This window comes from Stenella coeruleoalba (assembly GCF_951394435.1).
Source record: "Stenella coeruleoalba genome assembly, chromosome: 17".
NCBI lineage: Eukaryota > Metazoa > Chordata > Mammalia > Artiodactyla > Delphinidae > Stenella > Stenella coeruleoalba.
The window spans coordinates 901,504-915,118 of NC_137163.1; the positions used below are offsets into that span (position 1 = coordinate 901,504).

At 52.6% G+C, this 13,615-nt stretch overlaps 1 protein-coding gene across 1 annotated transcript in view; it reads right to left on the bottom strand.

Annotated features, from left to right (window-relative positions):
- Nucleotides 1–80: 80 nt before the first annotated feature.
- IQANK1 (IQ motif and ankyrin repeat containing 1) overlaps nucleotides 81–13,615 on the bottom strand; it is a gene marked incomplete at both ends in the record, with an annotated part of 30,131 nt that continues 16,596 nt past the window's right edge. Inside the window, 13 exon segments of the mRNA XM_079901792.1 lie at nucleotides 81–348; nucleotides 412–424; nucleotides 427–545; nucleotides 626–719; nucleotides 811–981; nucleotides 1,221–1,503; nucleotides 10,628–10,753; nucleotides 10,825–10,885; nucleotides 10,887–10,990; nucleotides 11,058–11,168; nucleotides 11,170–11,238; nucleotides 12,057–12,149; nucleotides 12,153–12,190. Of these exon segments, the coding sequence (XP_079757918.1) occupies nucleotides 81–348; nucleotides 412–424; nucleotides 427–545; nucleotides 626–719; nucleotides 811–981; nucleotides 1,221–1,503; nucleotides 10,628–10,753; nucleotides 10,825–10,885; nucleotides 10,887–10,990; nucleotides 11,058–11,168; nucleotides 11,170–11,238; nucleotides 12,057–12,149; nucleotides 12,153–12,190 (1,550 nt within the window).

Below are 13,615 nucleotides of genomic sequence, written 5' to 3' on the forward strand. Positions count from 1 at the left end.
CCAGCCGGGGTCCCCCAGCTGGGGCTCCCGGCCGGCCCCCTCCCCTGCACAGCGCACGCCCACATTCCTGATGCGCACGTTCACGGACCCGGTGCCCTGGGGCGCAGCGGCCACCGAACCTTGGTGACATAGAAGAGGTGGAAGTGCCCCAGGCGCGCCTCCTGGCACTGGCTGGGGCTGTACTCGGGCTCATCGGTCGGCCGCAGCAGCGACAGGAACCTCTCCCGCTCCAGCAGCCCGCGGCCCAGCAGCTCCTGCGCCAGGCCCGTCTGCACCGCCTCCAGCTGCCACTGCGCCGCCAGGAACAGGTCCACTTCACGCAAGTCGGACACCCGCGGCTTCCCGAAGCTGCGGGGAGGGCGAGGGGTGGGGCGGGGAGGGCCGGGGCCTCCCGCCTTCCGCCAGCCTCACCCGAGCGCCCCAGCAGCGCCAGCCTGATCCTCTCCGGCCTCAGGTGGTCTGGGTTCACAGCGTCCACATAGTTGGTGTCCTGGTAGCGCAGGAAGGTGGCCGCCTGGCCCGAAGGGTCGATGACAAGAGGCCACCTGGGAGTGGCCGCCAGGTCACCGCCGTCCGCCCGAAGCCTCGGCTCATCCTTCGCCCCTCGCCGGCCGGGACCAGTGACCTGCCATCAGCGCGGATGCGATCACCCACGTCCTTCAACAGCATGTCGTGGAGCTCAGTGACCTGACACTTCAGCCCGGGCGCCTCCTCCTCCCCTGTGGGGATGTAAGTGGGGGGCCAACCGGCGGGCTTGGCGCCCGATCCCCCTCCCCGGCCCCTCTGGCCCCCAGCCCGAGCCCCGCCCACCCTCCTGGGCCCGCGCCCCGCACTCCAGCCTGGCCAGGGCCAGCATCTCCTCCGCCTTTTGGGCCTCCAACCGGAGCCTGTCTACTTGGGCCTCCGCGTCCTTGACGGCCTGGAGGAGGGGCCCTACGCTCCGCTCAGGGCAAGGCCGGACCCCCACCCCTGCCTGCCGGGCTTAGCCGGGACCCCTAAGGAAGGGGCTGGGAGGGGGGCCGCCCCGCCCCGCCGAGGGGGAGTAGCCAACCTGCCGAGTGAGCTCAGCCATGCCCGCGCCCTCCGTTAACCCTTGTGCTTGTCGATCCTCAGGTTGAGCTCGCGCTAGGCCTGCGGGGGGGCGAGGCCAGCTGAAGCCCTCCGGACCAGGTTGGGGGCTCGCGGGGCGCCTCTCAGCACCCAGCTCTCTCTCCTCCCACCGGCTCCTTCCGGGGGGCTGGCTGCACACCTGTTGGTGACACTGGCTGCTCCTTGGGTAGCTGTTGCACTCTGAGGTTCATGCTGGGGTCGGGGGAGGCGGGTCAGAGAAGCTCCTGGCCGCCTCCCCCCACCCCAACCCCCCTCTTCAGCGCCACTTGAGCTCCGCCTCCCTGTGCTGCTTGGTTCCCTGGCCCGGCGCTGCCGCTGGGCCTCCATGTTCTGGAGAATATGGCTCAGGTCCCAGGACTGCAGCACGCTGACCGCCACGTCCAGCGAGGCCACCTGGCGCCAGTGGTCAAAAGCTCAGGGTGTGTCCTGTGTTCTGCGCGGCCTGGAGAGATGCTGTTAGACTCCCACTTCAGAGAAAAAGGCACCGACTCACAGAAATGTGGCCCTCCCAGCTGGCCAGGGATGAGCCCCGAAGCGCTGACCACGATGCCCCCGAGGTCCTTGCAGTCCCCCTGCCAAGACCACACAGGCCTCCACCTTCCCCTCCTGCCCTCCTCCCTCCACACCCTGCCACCGGCCCCCCAGGCTCCCTGCTTGTGTCCACTGTATGCAGGTCCCTGGCTGCAGTTCCCCGCCTTCGCGGCCTCCCCACAGACCTCAGTCTGCAGGGCACAGCCCTTGGGGCCACACATCCCAAGTCTTACCACTCCTGTTCCTCTGAAGTCCCCCCCGCCACCCCCCCACCCCGGAGTGATAAAGGGGCCACAGAAGGCAGGGTTCTCAGAAGGGAGGGGTAGGGTTCTCCAATGTTTCACATCTTGACTGAGGAGGTTAATCCAGGAGTATTTCCTTTATCATTTAATCAAGCCACACAACTTTGATTTGTACAATGTTCAGTATGTGGTTTGTATTTTAGAAAGGAAAGTTCAAAGGTGTGTAAAATCAAGGATGAGAGAGGAATGGATGGATGGAGCAGATAAATGAATGGAAGAGTGAACACAGGAATGGGTCCATGAATTATTAACAGGGAACTGTGAATACCTACTTTAAAGAGGAACAGCTGCCATTTATTGAGCACTGTGCGCCAGGAATTGTGCTGAAGAATTCCACTCATTGTCCCATTCGTCTTTGAAATATAGGACCTGTTAGCCCCATTTATGAACATATGGAAGCTGATACTTAAATAAGTTTAAAAACTTGCCAAAGGTTAGTTTGCAAGCAGAAGAAATGGAAAACTAAATGAGTGAACAGATAAAATAATAATGGGTGAATTTATGAGTGAGTTAATGAATGGACAAATAATGAGTAGATGAATAAGTTAATGAATGAATTAAATGATAAAAGAATGAAGGATTCTTGGATTGAATGAATGGATGAAATACGAATTGATACATGAAAAATTAATAGATGAAGGGATTTAATGGATGAATAACTTAGATAAGTAGATGGTTGGTTGAGCAAATGGATAGATGAATTGATGGGTGAGTTCAATCATTGAACACAACTTTTGAGTGCCTTTCATGTGACAACCAAAATGTATGACACTGGAGAATACAGCTGTGAAGTGAACTAACGTAGTCCCTGCTTTCTCGAAATTTTCTCTCAAGTAAACAGCACGAATGTGTGTATGAATGCACGATGAAGAGATGTGTGAATTAACAGTAGTTAAATAAATGAATACGTGAGGATGACTTAAGATGGTAGTAAGGCTAAAGTGGATACAGTAATGAGGGGATAGACTGGCAAGTTTATCAATAAATCATTCATAAATTAATGGGAAAATGTGTGAATTGATGAAACAGTAAGTCAAGTACTGGGAAAAGAGATGGTATTCAATGGATAAACATGAAAACAATGATAGATGGGTAGATGAACGATAAAGGGATGATGGATGGAGGGACAGATAATGATTGATAGTTATTTAATTCTTCTACATCATTACTGATTTTTCTGTCTACTTGTTTCACCAATTATTGAGATAGGTATGTTGAAATCTGCTACTATAATTGTGGAGTTAGTTCTCCTTGTAGTTGTCAGTTTTTGCTTCAGGTATTTGGAAGCTCTGTTAGTACCTGCAAAAACATTTAGGATTCTTATGTCCTCTTGATGAAATGATCCCTTTGTCCTTATGAAATGATTCTTTTATTCTCAGTAATATTCTTTGTTCTGAAGTCTACTTTTTCAGATGTTAATATAGTCATTTCAGCTTCCTTATATTTAGTGTTATACTGGCATATTTGTGCTATCCTTTTAATTTTCACCTATCTGTATCTATTTTATGTTATTTTATTTTATTTTACTTTTTGGCCACACTGCACGGCATGTGGGATCTTAGTTCTCTGACCAGGGATCGAACCCGTGCCCCCTGAAGTGGAAGTGTGGAGTCTTAACAGCTGGACCGCCAGGGAAGTCCCATATTTTAAGTTTGTTTCTTATAGGCAGAATATAGTTGGATTATCTTTATTTCCTTTGGCTGCGCTGGGTCTTAGCTGCAGCGCGCAGGATCTTTCATTGAGGCGTGTGGGATCTTTTTCGTTGTGCATGGGCTCTTTGCTGCAGCACTCGGGCTTCCCTCTAGTTGTGGCCTGCAGGTTTTCTCTCTAGTTGTGGCACGCAAGCTCCAAGGTACATGGGCTCTGTAGTTTGCAGCACTGTGGGCTCTCTTGTTGAGGCGCGCAGGCCTAGTTGCCCTGCAGCCTGTGGGATCTTAGTTCCCCAACCAGGGATGGAACCTGCGTCCCCTGCATTAGAAGGTGGATTCTTTACCACTGGACCACCGAGGAAGTCCCTATAGTTGGATTTTTTAAATCTGAATGACAATCTCTGCCTTTTAATTGTGGTGTTTAGACCATCTACATTTAATGAGATTATTGATATAGTTGAGTTAAAAATTACCCTTTGCTATTGTTTTCTACTGGTTCCATCTGTTCTTTTATTTATTTATTTATTTATTTATTTATTTATTTATTGGGCGGTGCCGGGTCTTAGTTGCAGCACGTGGGATCTTCGTTGCCACGTCCGGGATCTCTGTTGTGGCATGCAGGATCTTTAGTTGCAGCACGTGGGATCTTTAGTTGTAGCATGCAGGATCTTTAGTTGTGGTATGTGGGATCTCTTAGCTGTGGCATGCAGGATCTAGTTCCCTGACCACGGATCAAACTGGGGCCCCCTGCACTGGGAGCGTGGAATCTTAACCACTGGACCACCAGGGAAGTCCCTGTTCTTTATTTTCCTTTTCTTCTTTTTTTGCCTCCTTTCTTTTTGCCTCCTTTTTGCCTCCTTTCTGATATTTTTTAGAATTCCATTGTATCTCCTTTATTATCTTATTAACTATAACTTGCTATTTAGTGCTTACTTCAGGGTTTACAGCATATATACACCTACAACTTATTACAATCTACTTTCAGATGATACTGTACCACTTCACATATAGTATGAGAACCTTCCACAGTATATTTCCATTTCCCCCTGCCAACCTTTATTTTTGTCACACATTTGAGCCAAACAACTATAATTTGTACAGTTTTTAGTATGTGTATCTACATGTGTTATAAAATCCCATGACATATTGCCATTATTTTTGTTTCTTCAATTACCTTTTCAATAAATTTAAGTACTAAGGCCCTATCTCGTACATTTACCTAGGTAGTTACCCTTTCTAGTGGTCCTCACGTCTTTGAGTGGATCCATATTCACAGCTGGCATCCCTTCCCTTCTATTGGTAGGGCTTCCATTAACATTTCTCATAGTGTGAGTCTGCTGGTGATTGATTCTTTCAGCTTTTGTATGTCTGGAAAGGTATGTCTTTATTTTGCCTTCAGTTATGAACGATATATGCACTGGGTATAGAACTCAAGGTTGACAAGATTTTTTTCCCCCTTCAGTACCATTAAAGATGCTCTCCACGGTCTCCTCACTTGCATTGTTTCCAGCAGGAAATCTGCCATAGTCCTTATCTTTGTTCTTCTGTCTGTAACATGTCTTCTTTTCCTCTGGCTGCTCTTATGATTTTCTCTTTATCACTGGCTCGGAGAAATTTTATCAAATTGTGCTTTAGCCTGATTTTCCTTCCTGCTTCTTGTTGAAATTTGGTGTTTGTTGAGTTTTAGGAATGTGGTTTATACTTTTCATCAAATTTGGAAACCTTAAGGTTATTATTTCTTCAAATATATATATTTTTTTCTGTTTCCTTTTTTTTTAAAAATAAATTTATTTATTTTCAGCTGCATTGGGTCTTCGTTGTGGTGCGCGGGCTTCTCATTGCGGTGGCTTTTGCTGCGGAGCACGGGCTCTATGCGCACAGGCTTCAGGAGTTGTGGTGCACGGGCTCAGTAGTTGTGGTTCACGGGCTCTAGGGCACAGGCTCAGTAGTTGTGGCGCACAGGCTTGGTTGTTCCGTGGCATGTGGGATCTTCCCGGACCAGAGCTCGAACCCATATCCCCTGTATTGGCAGGCAGATTCTTAACCACAGCGCCACCAGGGAATTCCGTCCTTTCTTTCTTCTCTCCTTTGGAGACTCCAATTACATATATATGAGGCCTCTTGAAACTGTCCCACAGCTCGTTGATCCTCTTTTCGTTTGGAGGAATTCCTTTTTCTCTGTGTGGTTTTATTTGGAGTAGTTTCTATTGTTAAGCCTTCAAATTCACTAATCTTTACCTCTGTTGTGTCTAATCTGACGTTAATCCCATCCATAGATTTTTGTTTGTTTTTCATCTCAGACACTGTCATTTTTACCTCTAGAATTTGTTTGTTATACCTTCCGTGTCTCTATTCAATTTTTCAAGCATCTGGAATATAGTTATAACAGCTGTTTAAATGTCTTTTATGCTAATTCTAATATCCCCATCCGTTCTGGGTTTGTCTTGATTAGTTGAGCTTCTCATTATGGTCATATCTCTATGCATCTTTGTATGTCTGGTAATATTTAATTGGATGCCAGACAGTGTACATTTTGCCTTGTTAGGAGCTGTATATTTTGTATCTCTATATGTATTCTTGAAATTTGTTTTGGGATACAGTTATATTACTTGGAGAGTTTTATCCTTTGGGTCTTGCTTTAAGATTGGTGAGGCTGTACCAGAGCGGCATTTGCTCTAGGACTGATTATTCCTCTGAGGCAAGATCCTTCTAAGTGCCCTAGCCGGTGCCACATGGATTGTGAGGTCTCCTGCTTGGGCTGGTGGGAAAAGGCTAGGCACTGCTTCCTTCCCTCCTGACAGATGGCTCTGTCCCCAACCTTGAGACATTCCGTCACACACATGAGCCATTGAGTACTCACCTGAATCCCCAAAGGGGTCCCTACACACCTCTGGAATGCTCTTTATCTTTTTTTTAAATTTATTTTATTGGAGTATAGTTGATTTACAATGTTGTGTTAGTTTCAGGTGTATAGCAAAGTACATCAGTTATACATATAACCACTCTTTTCTAGATTCTTTTTCCATATAGTCCATTACAGAGTGTTGAGTAGAGTTCCCTGTGCTATACGGCGGGTCCTTATTAGTTATCTATTTTATATATAGTAGTGTGTATATGTCCATCCCAATCTCCCACTTTATCCCTCCCCCCATTTCCCCGCTGGTAACCATAAGTCTGTTGTATACATCTGTGACTCTATTTCTGTTTTGTAAATAAGTTCATTTGTACTATTGTTTTAGATTCCACATATAAGCGCTATCATATATTTGTCTTTCTCTGTCTGACTTACTTCACTCAGTGTGACAATCTCTAGTTGCATCCGTATTGCTGCAAATGGCGTTATTTCTGAAACGCTGTTTCCCTTTGCAGCTCTCTTCTCTCTGGCCCTTGCAGTCTGACTGCCTTGGAATCCCTGGACTCTGAACCCTGTCTCCTTAACTCAGGGAATTGACCAGGCTTTGCCTGGATACCCCGCTCCTGCACCACAGCCTGGAAGTGCTCTCAAGGTGGTTAGCTGGGCAATCAAAGAGCTCACGTAGTTTATTTCCAGCCTCCTGGGGATCACCGATTATTCCCTGATGCCCAGTGTCTTGAAAACCATTGTTTCATATTTTCTGTCTGGGTTTCCTTGTCGTATTTCAGGTGGAAGGATAAATCAGGTTGCATTTACTCCATCCTAGAAGCAGAAATCTCTGTTCATTTTTTTCCCACCTTCTTTCTGTGTTTCATTTTGGGTAATTGCTATGTCTTCTAAATAACTAATTTTTCTTTCAATGTCTAATCAGCCATTAATCACATCCAGTGTGTTTTTCACCTCCAACATTGCAGTTTTCAGCAGTTTAGGAGTATGTACATAAAAATAGAGACGGATGGATGTGGAGGTGTGCTGTGTGAGACACAGCTGTAAGTTTAATGCCCTTGTCCACTTATGCTGCGTCATTTCTGAGTCAGCGGTGATTGATTTTGCTCTTCACTATGGGTTATATTTTCCTGTTTCCTTGCATGACTGGTAACTTTATTAAACTTTTATTTGCAAACAATTACAGACTTACAGGAATTTGCATGTACCCTTAACAAGTTTTCCCCAGTGATGGTATCTTATGCAACTGTAGTGCAATATACAAAGGAGGATATGGACACAGTACGACCCACAGACCCCACCTACTTCGTTTCAACAGTTTCACATGTATCCCTTTGTACGCCTACAGTTACATGCAGTTTTATCATACGTGTAGGTTTGTGCACCCACCACCAGTCAGGATGCGACCTGTCCCATCACCACAACGCTCCTCTGTGTCACCACTTCTAGTCACATCACCTCTGTCCCCTTTCCTTCCCTGCCCCTATTCCCACCCCGCAAAGCACTGATCTGGCCTCCGTCTCCATAATTTCGTCATTTTGAAAATGTCTTGTGAATGGAATGACAGTATGTAACCCTGGGAGATGCGCTCTTTCTTCACTTGGCAAAAGGCCCTTGAGACCCGTGCAGGTGTTGCTCTATCACCAGTTCCTTCCTTCTCACAGCTGAGGAGTGTTCTGAGGTGTGGACTGGCCTGAGTTGGCTTAACCTTTCACCTACTGAAGAACATCTAGGTTGCGTCCAGTTTGGGGCTGTTACAAGTAAAGCTGCTGTGAACATGCATGTGCACGCTTTTGTGTGGACACAGTCCTCATTTTACTGGAATAGAATGCCCAGCAGCGTGTGCTGAGTCCCACGGGAAATGTATGTTCAGTTTCTTAAGACACACCCACTGTGTTCCAGGGCAGCTGCCCCGCTTTACGTTCCCACGAGCACTGGGTGAGATCCGGCTTCTCTGCGCCCTGTGCCCCCGCTGGTTCCCGTTTCAGCCCCTTTGCGTTCCCACGAGCACTGGGTGAGATCTGGCTTCTCTGCGCCCTGTGCCCCCGCTGGTTCCCGTTTCAGCCCCTTTGCGTTCCCACGAGCACTGGGTGAGATCCGGCTTCTCTGCGCCCTGTGCCCCCGCTGGTTCCCGTTTCAGCCCCTTTGCGTTCCCACGAGCACTGGGTGAGATCCGGCTTCTCTGCGCCCTGTGCCCCCGCTGGTTCCCGTTTCAGCATTTCTTCCAGGTGCGACGGAGTTGGACAGCTTGTGTTTATTGGCATCATTATATCCTCTTCAGTGAAATTTCTCTCCATGCCCTTTGCTCACTTTATAACTAGATCATACCACTTACCATTGAGGTGTTGTTTTTTTTTTTGCGGTACACGGGCCTCTCACTGCTGTGGCCTCTCCTGTTGCGGAGCACAGGCTCCGGACGCGCAGGCTCAGCGGCCATGGCTCACGGGCCCAGCTGCTTCGTTGCATGTGGGATCTTCCCGGACCGGGGCACGAACCCGTGTCCCCTGCATCGGCAGGCGGACTCTCAACCACTGCGCCACCAGGGAAGCCCACCATTGAGTTTTGAGAGTTGTTTGTATGTTATAAATATGGGTCCTCTGTCAGATACGTGGTCTGCAAGGATTTTCTCCCTCTCTGTGGCTTGTCTTTTCATCCTGTTAACAGGGGCTTCAGCAGAGCAAAAGTTTTACATTTTTAGGAAGTTCAATTTGTTGGGTTTTTTTTTCTTTCTTTTATCGATTGATCGTGCTTTTTGTCTAAGAACACTTTACCAAGCCATAGGTCCCAAAGATTTTCTCCTGTGTTATTCTAAAGGTTTTACAGTTTACATTTAAATACTAATCCATTTTGAGTTCATTTTATATAGGGTTTGAGGTTTAGGTGAAGGTTCATTCCTTTGCTTGTGGACGTCCAATTGCTCCAGCACCAGACTGTCCCTCCTGCAGCCAGTGGCCTCCCCTGCTCCACAGGGTACTGCTCGTCTCAGTGCCCCCTGCCCCACCCTCAGGCACCGGCGGGCTGGACATCCTCCTCAGCACCCCTCAGAAGGCCGCCTGCATGCTTCTCCAGCCTTCATGCCCTGTGCCCACCGCCCGGGCCTGCCCCAACACGGCCCGCGGAGAGGTGGGCCTCCCTGTGCCCCTCCTCGCTCCAGCCCCTCTGAGGCCATGGCCAGGCCCTTCGGTCCTCCTAGCCTCACATTTTGCTCCTTTGAGGAGGAAGCAGGAGGAGTTTGAAGCCAGAGGCTCTGCTGGTCTTTTCAAGCTTGGCTTGTTGCTTATTAAAAAGGAGAAGCCAAGAAGAGCAGAGGGGATGCCTTCCAGGACAAGGAGGAGCCTGGAGCAGCACCCTGAGGAGACAGCTGGGGGTGAAGGTGGCGCCCAGGACACGGGGTCCCCAGGTGGCAAAGGCCCTGGCACCCCACGGGTGGAAGCAGGGGCTCAGCAGCAGACCCGGGCCGGTCCCACATTTTCCAGCCAACACCTCAGCTCTACAGACTGGGGTGGAAGGACACGGCTGAGATGGGCGAGGGCCTGAGATTCCAGTCAGACTCATTTGAAGAAATTAAGGCCGTGGCATTAGGTGATCTGGCTTCACGGCTGCTCCCACAGGCCCTGGGTCAGCCTCATCTGACCTGGCCTCCTGGGCCGGGGAGAAGTCCAGGCGCCCGTGTCCCCAGCCTGGCCCAGGGCCTGTGAAAAGGCCCCTTGACATGGTTCCCAGGCGCCACGAAGGAGGTGCCAGGCTGAGCTGCCTTGGGCAGGGTCATGGCTCCAAGCCCTAGGGCTCAATTTTCTCAGAGACGTGGAAATTCTGAGTGAGGGGCCAGGTGGGTGGTCCTAGCGCTGCCCTCAGTGCCCCAGAGCTCCCGCGCTGGCTCCCGAGGAGCCAGTCTGTTTCTCCACCTCCCATGGTAACACTGCTTCCAAGGTGGGCTGAGGGCCCAGGGACGTGAGTAGAACCCCGGCCACAGGAGGCCCCAAGAAACCGGGAGCTGTGGTCTTGATCGCGCGTGCCCGGTAAGGCTCATAGCGAGTACTTTGGGAGGGGAAGGGCCTGCAAAGGCTCTGGGTCCTGGAAGGTTCAGGACCAGCCGGGGCGGGGCCCCCAGGCTCCTGACAGCTTTGCGGGTGGGGGAGCAAGCGCACCGGGGCCTTCTGCCCACGCCCGCGCACCTGCTTGGGGGTGCGTCCGTCGTCCGCACACACCCGGGGGTCAGCTACGAGCTTCACAAGCACCTCCACGGCTTCCAGGTGGCCCCCGAAGGCCGCTCGGTACAGCGGCGTCCGGCCGAAGGCGCCCTGCTGTACGCGCTCACTGAGCACGGCCCGCCCGGACGAGGCGCGGCCCCCAGTCCTCGCCCGGCGCCCACCTTGCTGTTGCGACTGGCGCCCTGCTCGGCTAGCAGCTGGATGGCCAGGGACTGCCCGCCCGCCGTCGCTGTCCTCGAAGTCCACGAGGGCCAGGCGCCGCTGCAGCCGCCGCGCCGCCCGCGCCGCGTCGCAGCTCACGCCCTCGCGGTTCAGCAGCGCGTTCACCTGCGCCGGGCGGCGGTCAGCGACGCCGCGAGCTCAGGGCCCGCCGCCCCGCCGCCCCGCCGCCCACCTCCCCCAGGACCGCCTGGATTTCGCCCAGGTTCCCGTCGAAGGCCGCCTCCAGCAGGCCCGCCTCCAGCAGGCGCGCCTCCAGCAGGCGGGCCCCGCGCTGCCGCTCCTCCTGCCGCCGCCGCTTCTTCCCACTGCCGCCGGACCGCCTCTGGCTCCCGCCGCAACAGGGCCACGAAGGCCTGCGGGCAGCCCAGTGCGGTCACCGCCCCAGCCCTGGGCCCCCAACCCTGGGTCCGGGCCCCGGAGCCCGGCAGTTTCCGCCCCCGAGCCCTCCTTCCCCGCCGCCAGCCCTGCGTCCCCCCGCCCTAACCTGCGTCCCCGCCCCCAGCCCTGCATCCCCGCCCCCAAACCTGCAGTTTCCGCCCCCAAGCCCTGCGTCCCCGCCCCCAGCCCTGCGTCCCCGCCCCCAGCCCTGCGTCCCCAACAGCGCTGCGTCCCCCCGCCCTAACCCTGCGTCCCCGCCCCCAGCCCTGCGTCCCCGCCCCCAAACCTGCAGTTTCCGCCCCCAAGCCCTCCTTCCCCGCCCCCAGCCCTGCGTCCCCCACAGCGCTGCGTCTCCCCGCCCTAACCCTGCGTCCCCGCCCCCAGCCCTGCGTCCCCGCCCCCAAACCTGCAGTTTCCGCCCCCGAGCCCTCCTTCCCCGCCCCCAGCCCTGAGTCCCCGCCCGCAACCCTGCAGTTGCCGCTCCCGAGCCCTCCTTCCCCGCCCCCAGCCCTGCGTCCCCCACAGCGCTGCGTCCCCCCGCCCTAGCCCTGCGTCCCCGCCCCCAGCCCTGCGTCCCCGCCCCCAGCCCTGCGTCCCCCACAGCGCTCCGTCCCCCCGCCCTAGCCCTGCGTTCCCGCCCCCAGCTCTGCGTCCCCGCCCAAAGCCCTGCAGTTCCCGCCCCCGAGCCCTGCAGTTTCCGCCCCGAGCCCTCCTTCCTCGCCCCCAGCCCCGCGTCCCCGCCTCCAGCCCTGCAGTCATGCCCCGCTCCGACACCCAACCCCGTAGACCTCACCTGCCTCTGCAGCTTCTCCATCAGCTCCAGGTAGTCCTGGTGGTCCTGCTCACGGCAGGCCTGCTCCTTGCTCGCCAGGAGCTTCCGGAAGGCTCACTGGATGGTGGTGGCTGCTTGGTCCGCCGCGGTTGGCCCTGCTAGTGGGGAGAGGGCTACGGATCACAGTGCTCCGCTCCACGCTGCGGTCCACGCGGCTGCAGGACCAACACCAGGTGTGCCCGAGCTCCAGGTTAACAAGGCGAGCGGAGCAAGCGCACTCCCTCCTGACCTGACGAAAGGATCAAAAATGTTCTAAAATCCACAAACACAACTAAACCAGAGTAATCCACCGGCTGGGCTGAAGTGGGGGTGTCTCAACCCATAAGCCCACTGGAACTCAGAATAGGGAGCCCAAGGCCCCTGAGAGCTGTGATCCGCTGGCGGCACACTCTGCCTCGCCCCAGCAGCGCCCTTGGCTACAGGGAGGGTCTGAACGCCTGCCCTAGGAGAGACGTCCACACCCACCTGCCACTCTCTGCCCATGTGATGAGGCGACCAGTTAGCCTCTCTGGGCCTCAGTGTCCCTTTCCTAAAATGGGGTGATGGTAGCTACACCCCACAGGGCTTTCCAACAGTCCAATAATAGAACACTGTGAGTCCTGAAAGTAACTGCTCAACCTATGTTTCCATAATTGAGACTCCAAGCAGAGGAGAGCCAGACCCAGGGGCCATGCTCACTGTGAAAGAACTGCAGGTGAGAAGGTGCGGACATGCCACAGGGAAGGGATGAGACGGCTTTCAGAAGACGCTGGAAGAAAACAAGCAGAAAAGCCAGCTCTCCAAAAGCACCGCAAGCTAGGGAGGAACTTAATAAAAACAGAAATCCAATAAAACAAGGGATCAAAGACAAGATGGGAAAAACAGAATGAGGAGGTAAAAGAGTCATCACAGAAAAGAAGACAAATGGAAAACAATAGTCAGCTCTGCAGACCAACAGCTAACACAGGACCAGATGAAAACAGAGCCGATGTGGTGCAGAGTGGAGCTCGGGGCAGGAGAGAAGGGTTTGGGAGGGTCACGGTGAATGCTAGCAAGGGGGCGGAAACCGGAAGGAGGAGACACAGAAGATGACAATAAAACGTGACAATAATTAGTGTCTCTAGAATGCGGATACTAGTGATGGGGAAAGTATTTAGAGATAAAATACAAAAAAAATTTCCTGAAATGAATCTTAAGACAAAAGGGACAAAGAATATACCAGGAAACAAAAAAACTGGCAGGTTGTTTTTAAGGTTGCTGACTCTTAAAAAAAAAAAAAATGTCATTGGGATTTCCCTGGTGGTCCAGTAGTTAAGACTCCGTGCTCCCAATGCAGGGGGCCCGGGTTCGATCCCTGGTCGTGGGACTATATCCGGCATGCCACAACTAAGAAGCCGCTTGCCACAACTAAAAAAGATCCCACATGCGGAAACGAAGATCTCACTTGCAGCAATGAAGATCCCGCGTGCTGCAGCTAAGACCCGGCACAGCCAAATAAATAAATAAATATTATATATATATATATATATATATATTTATAT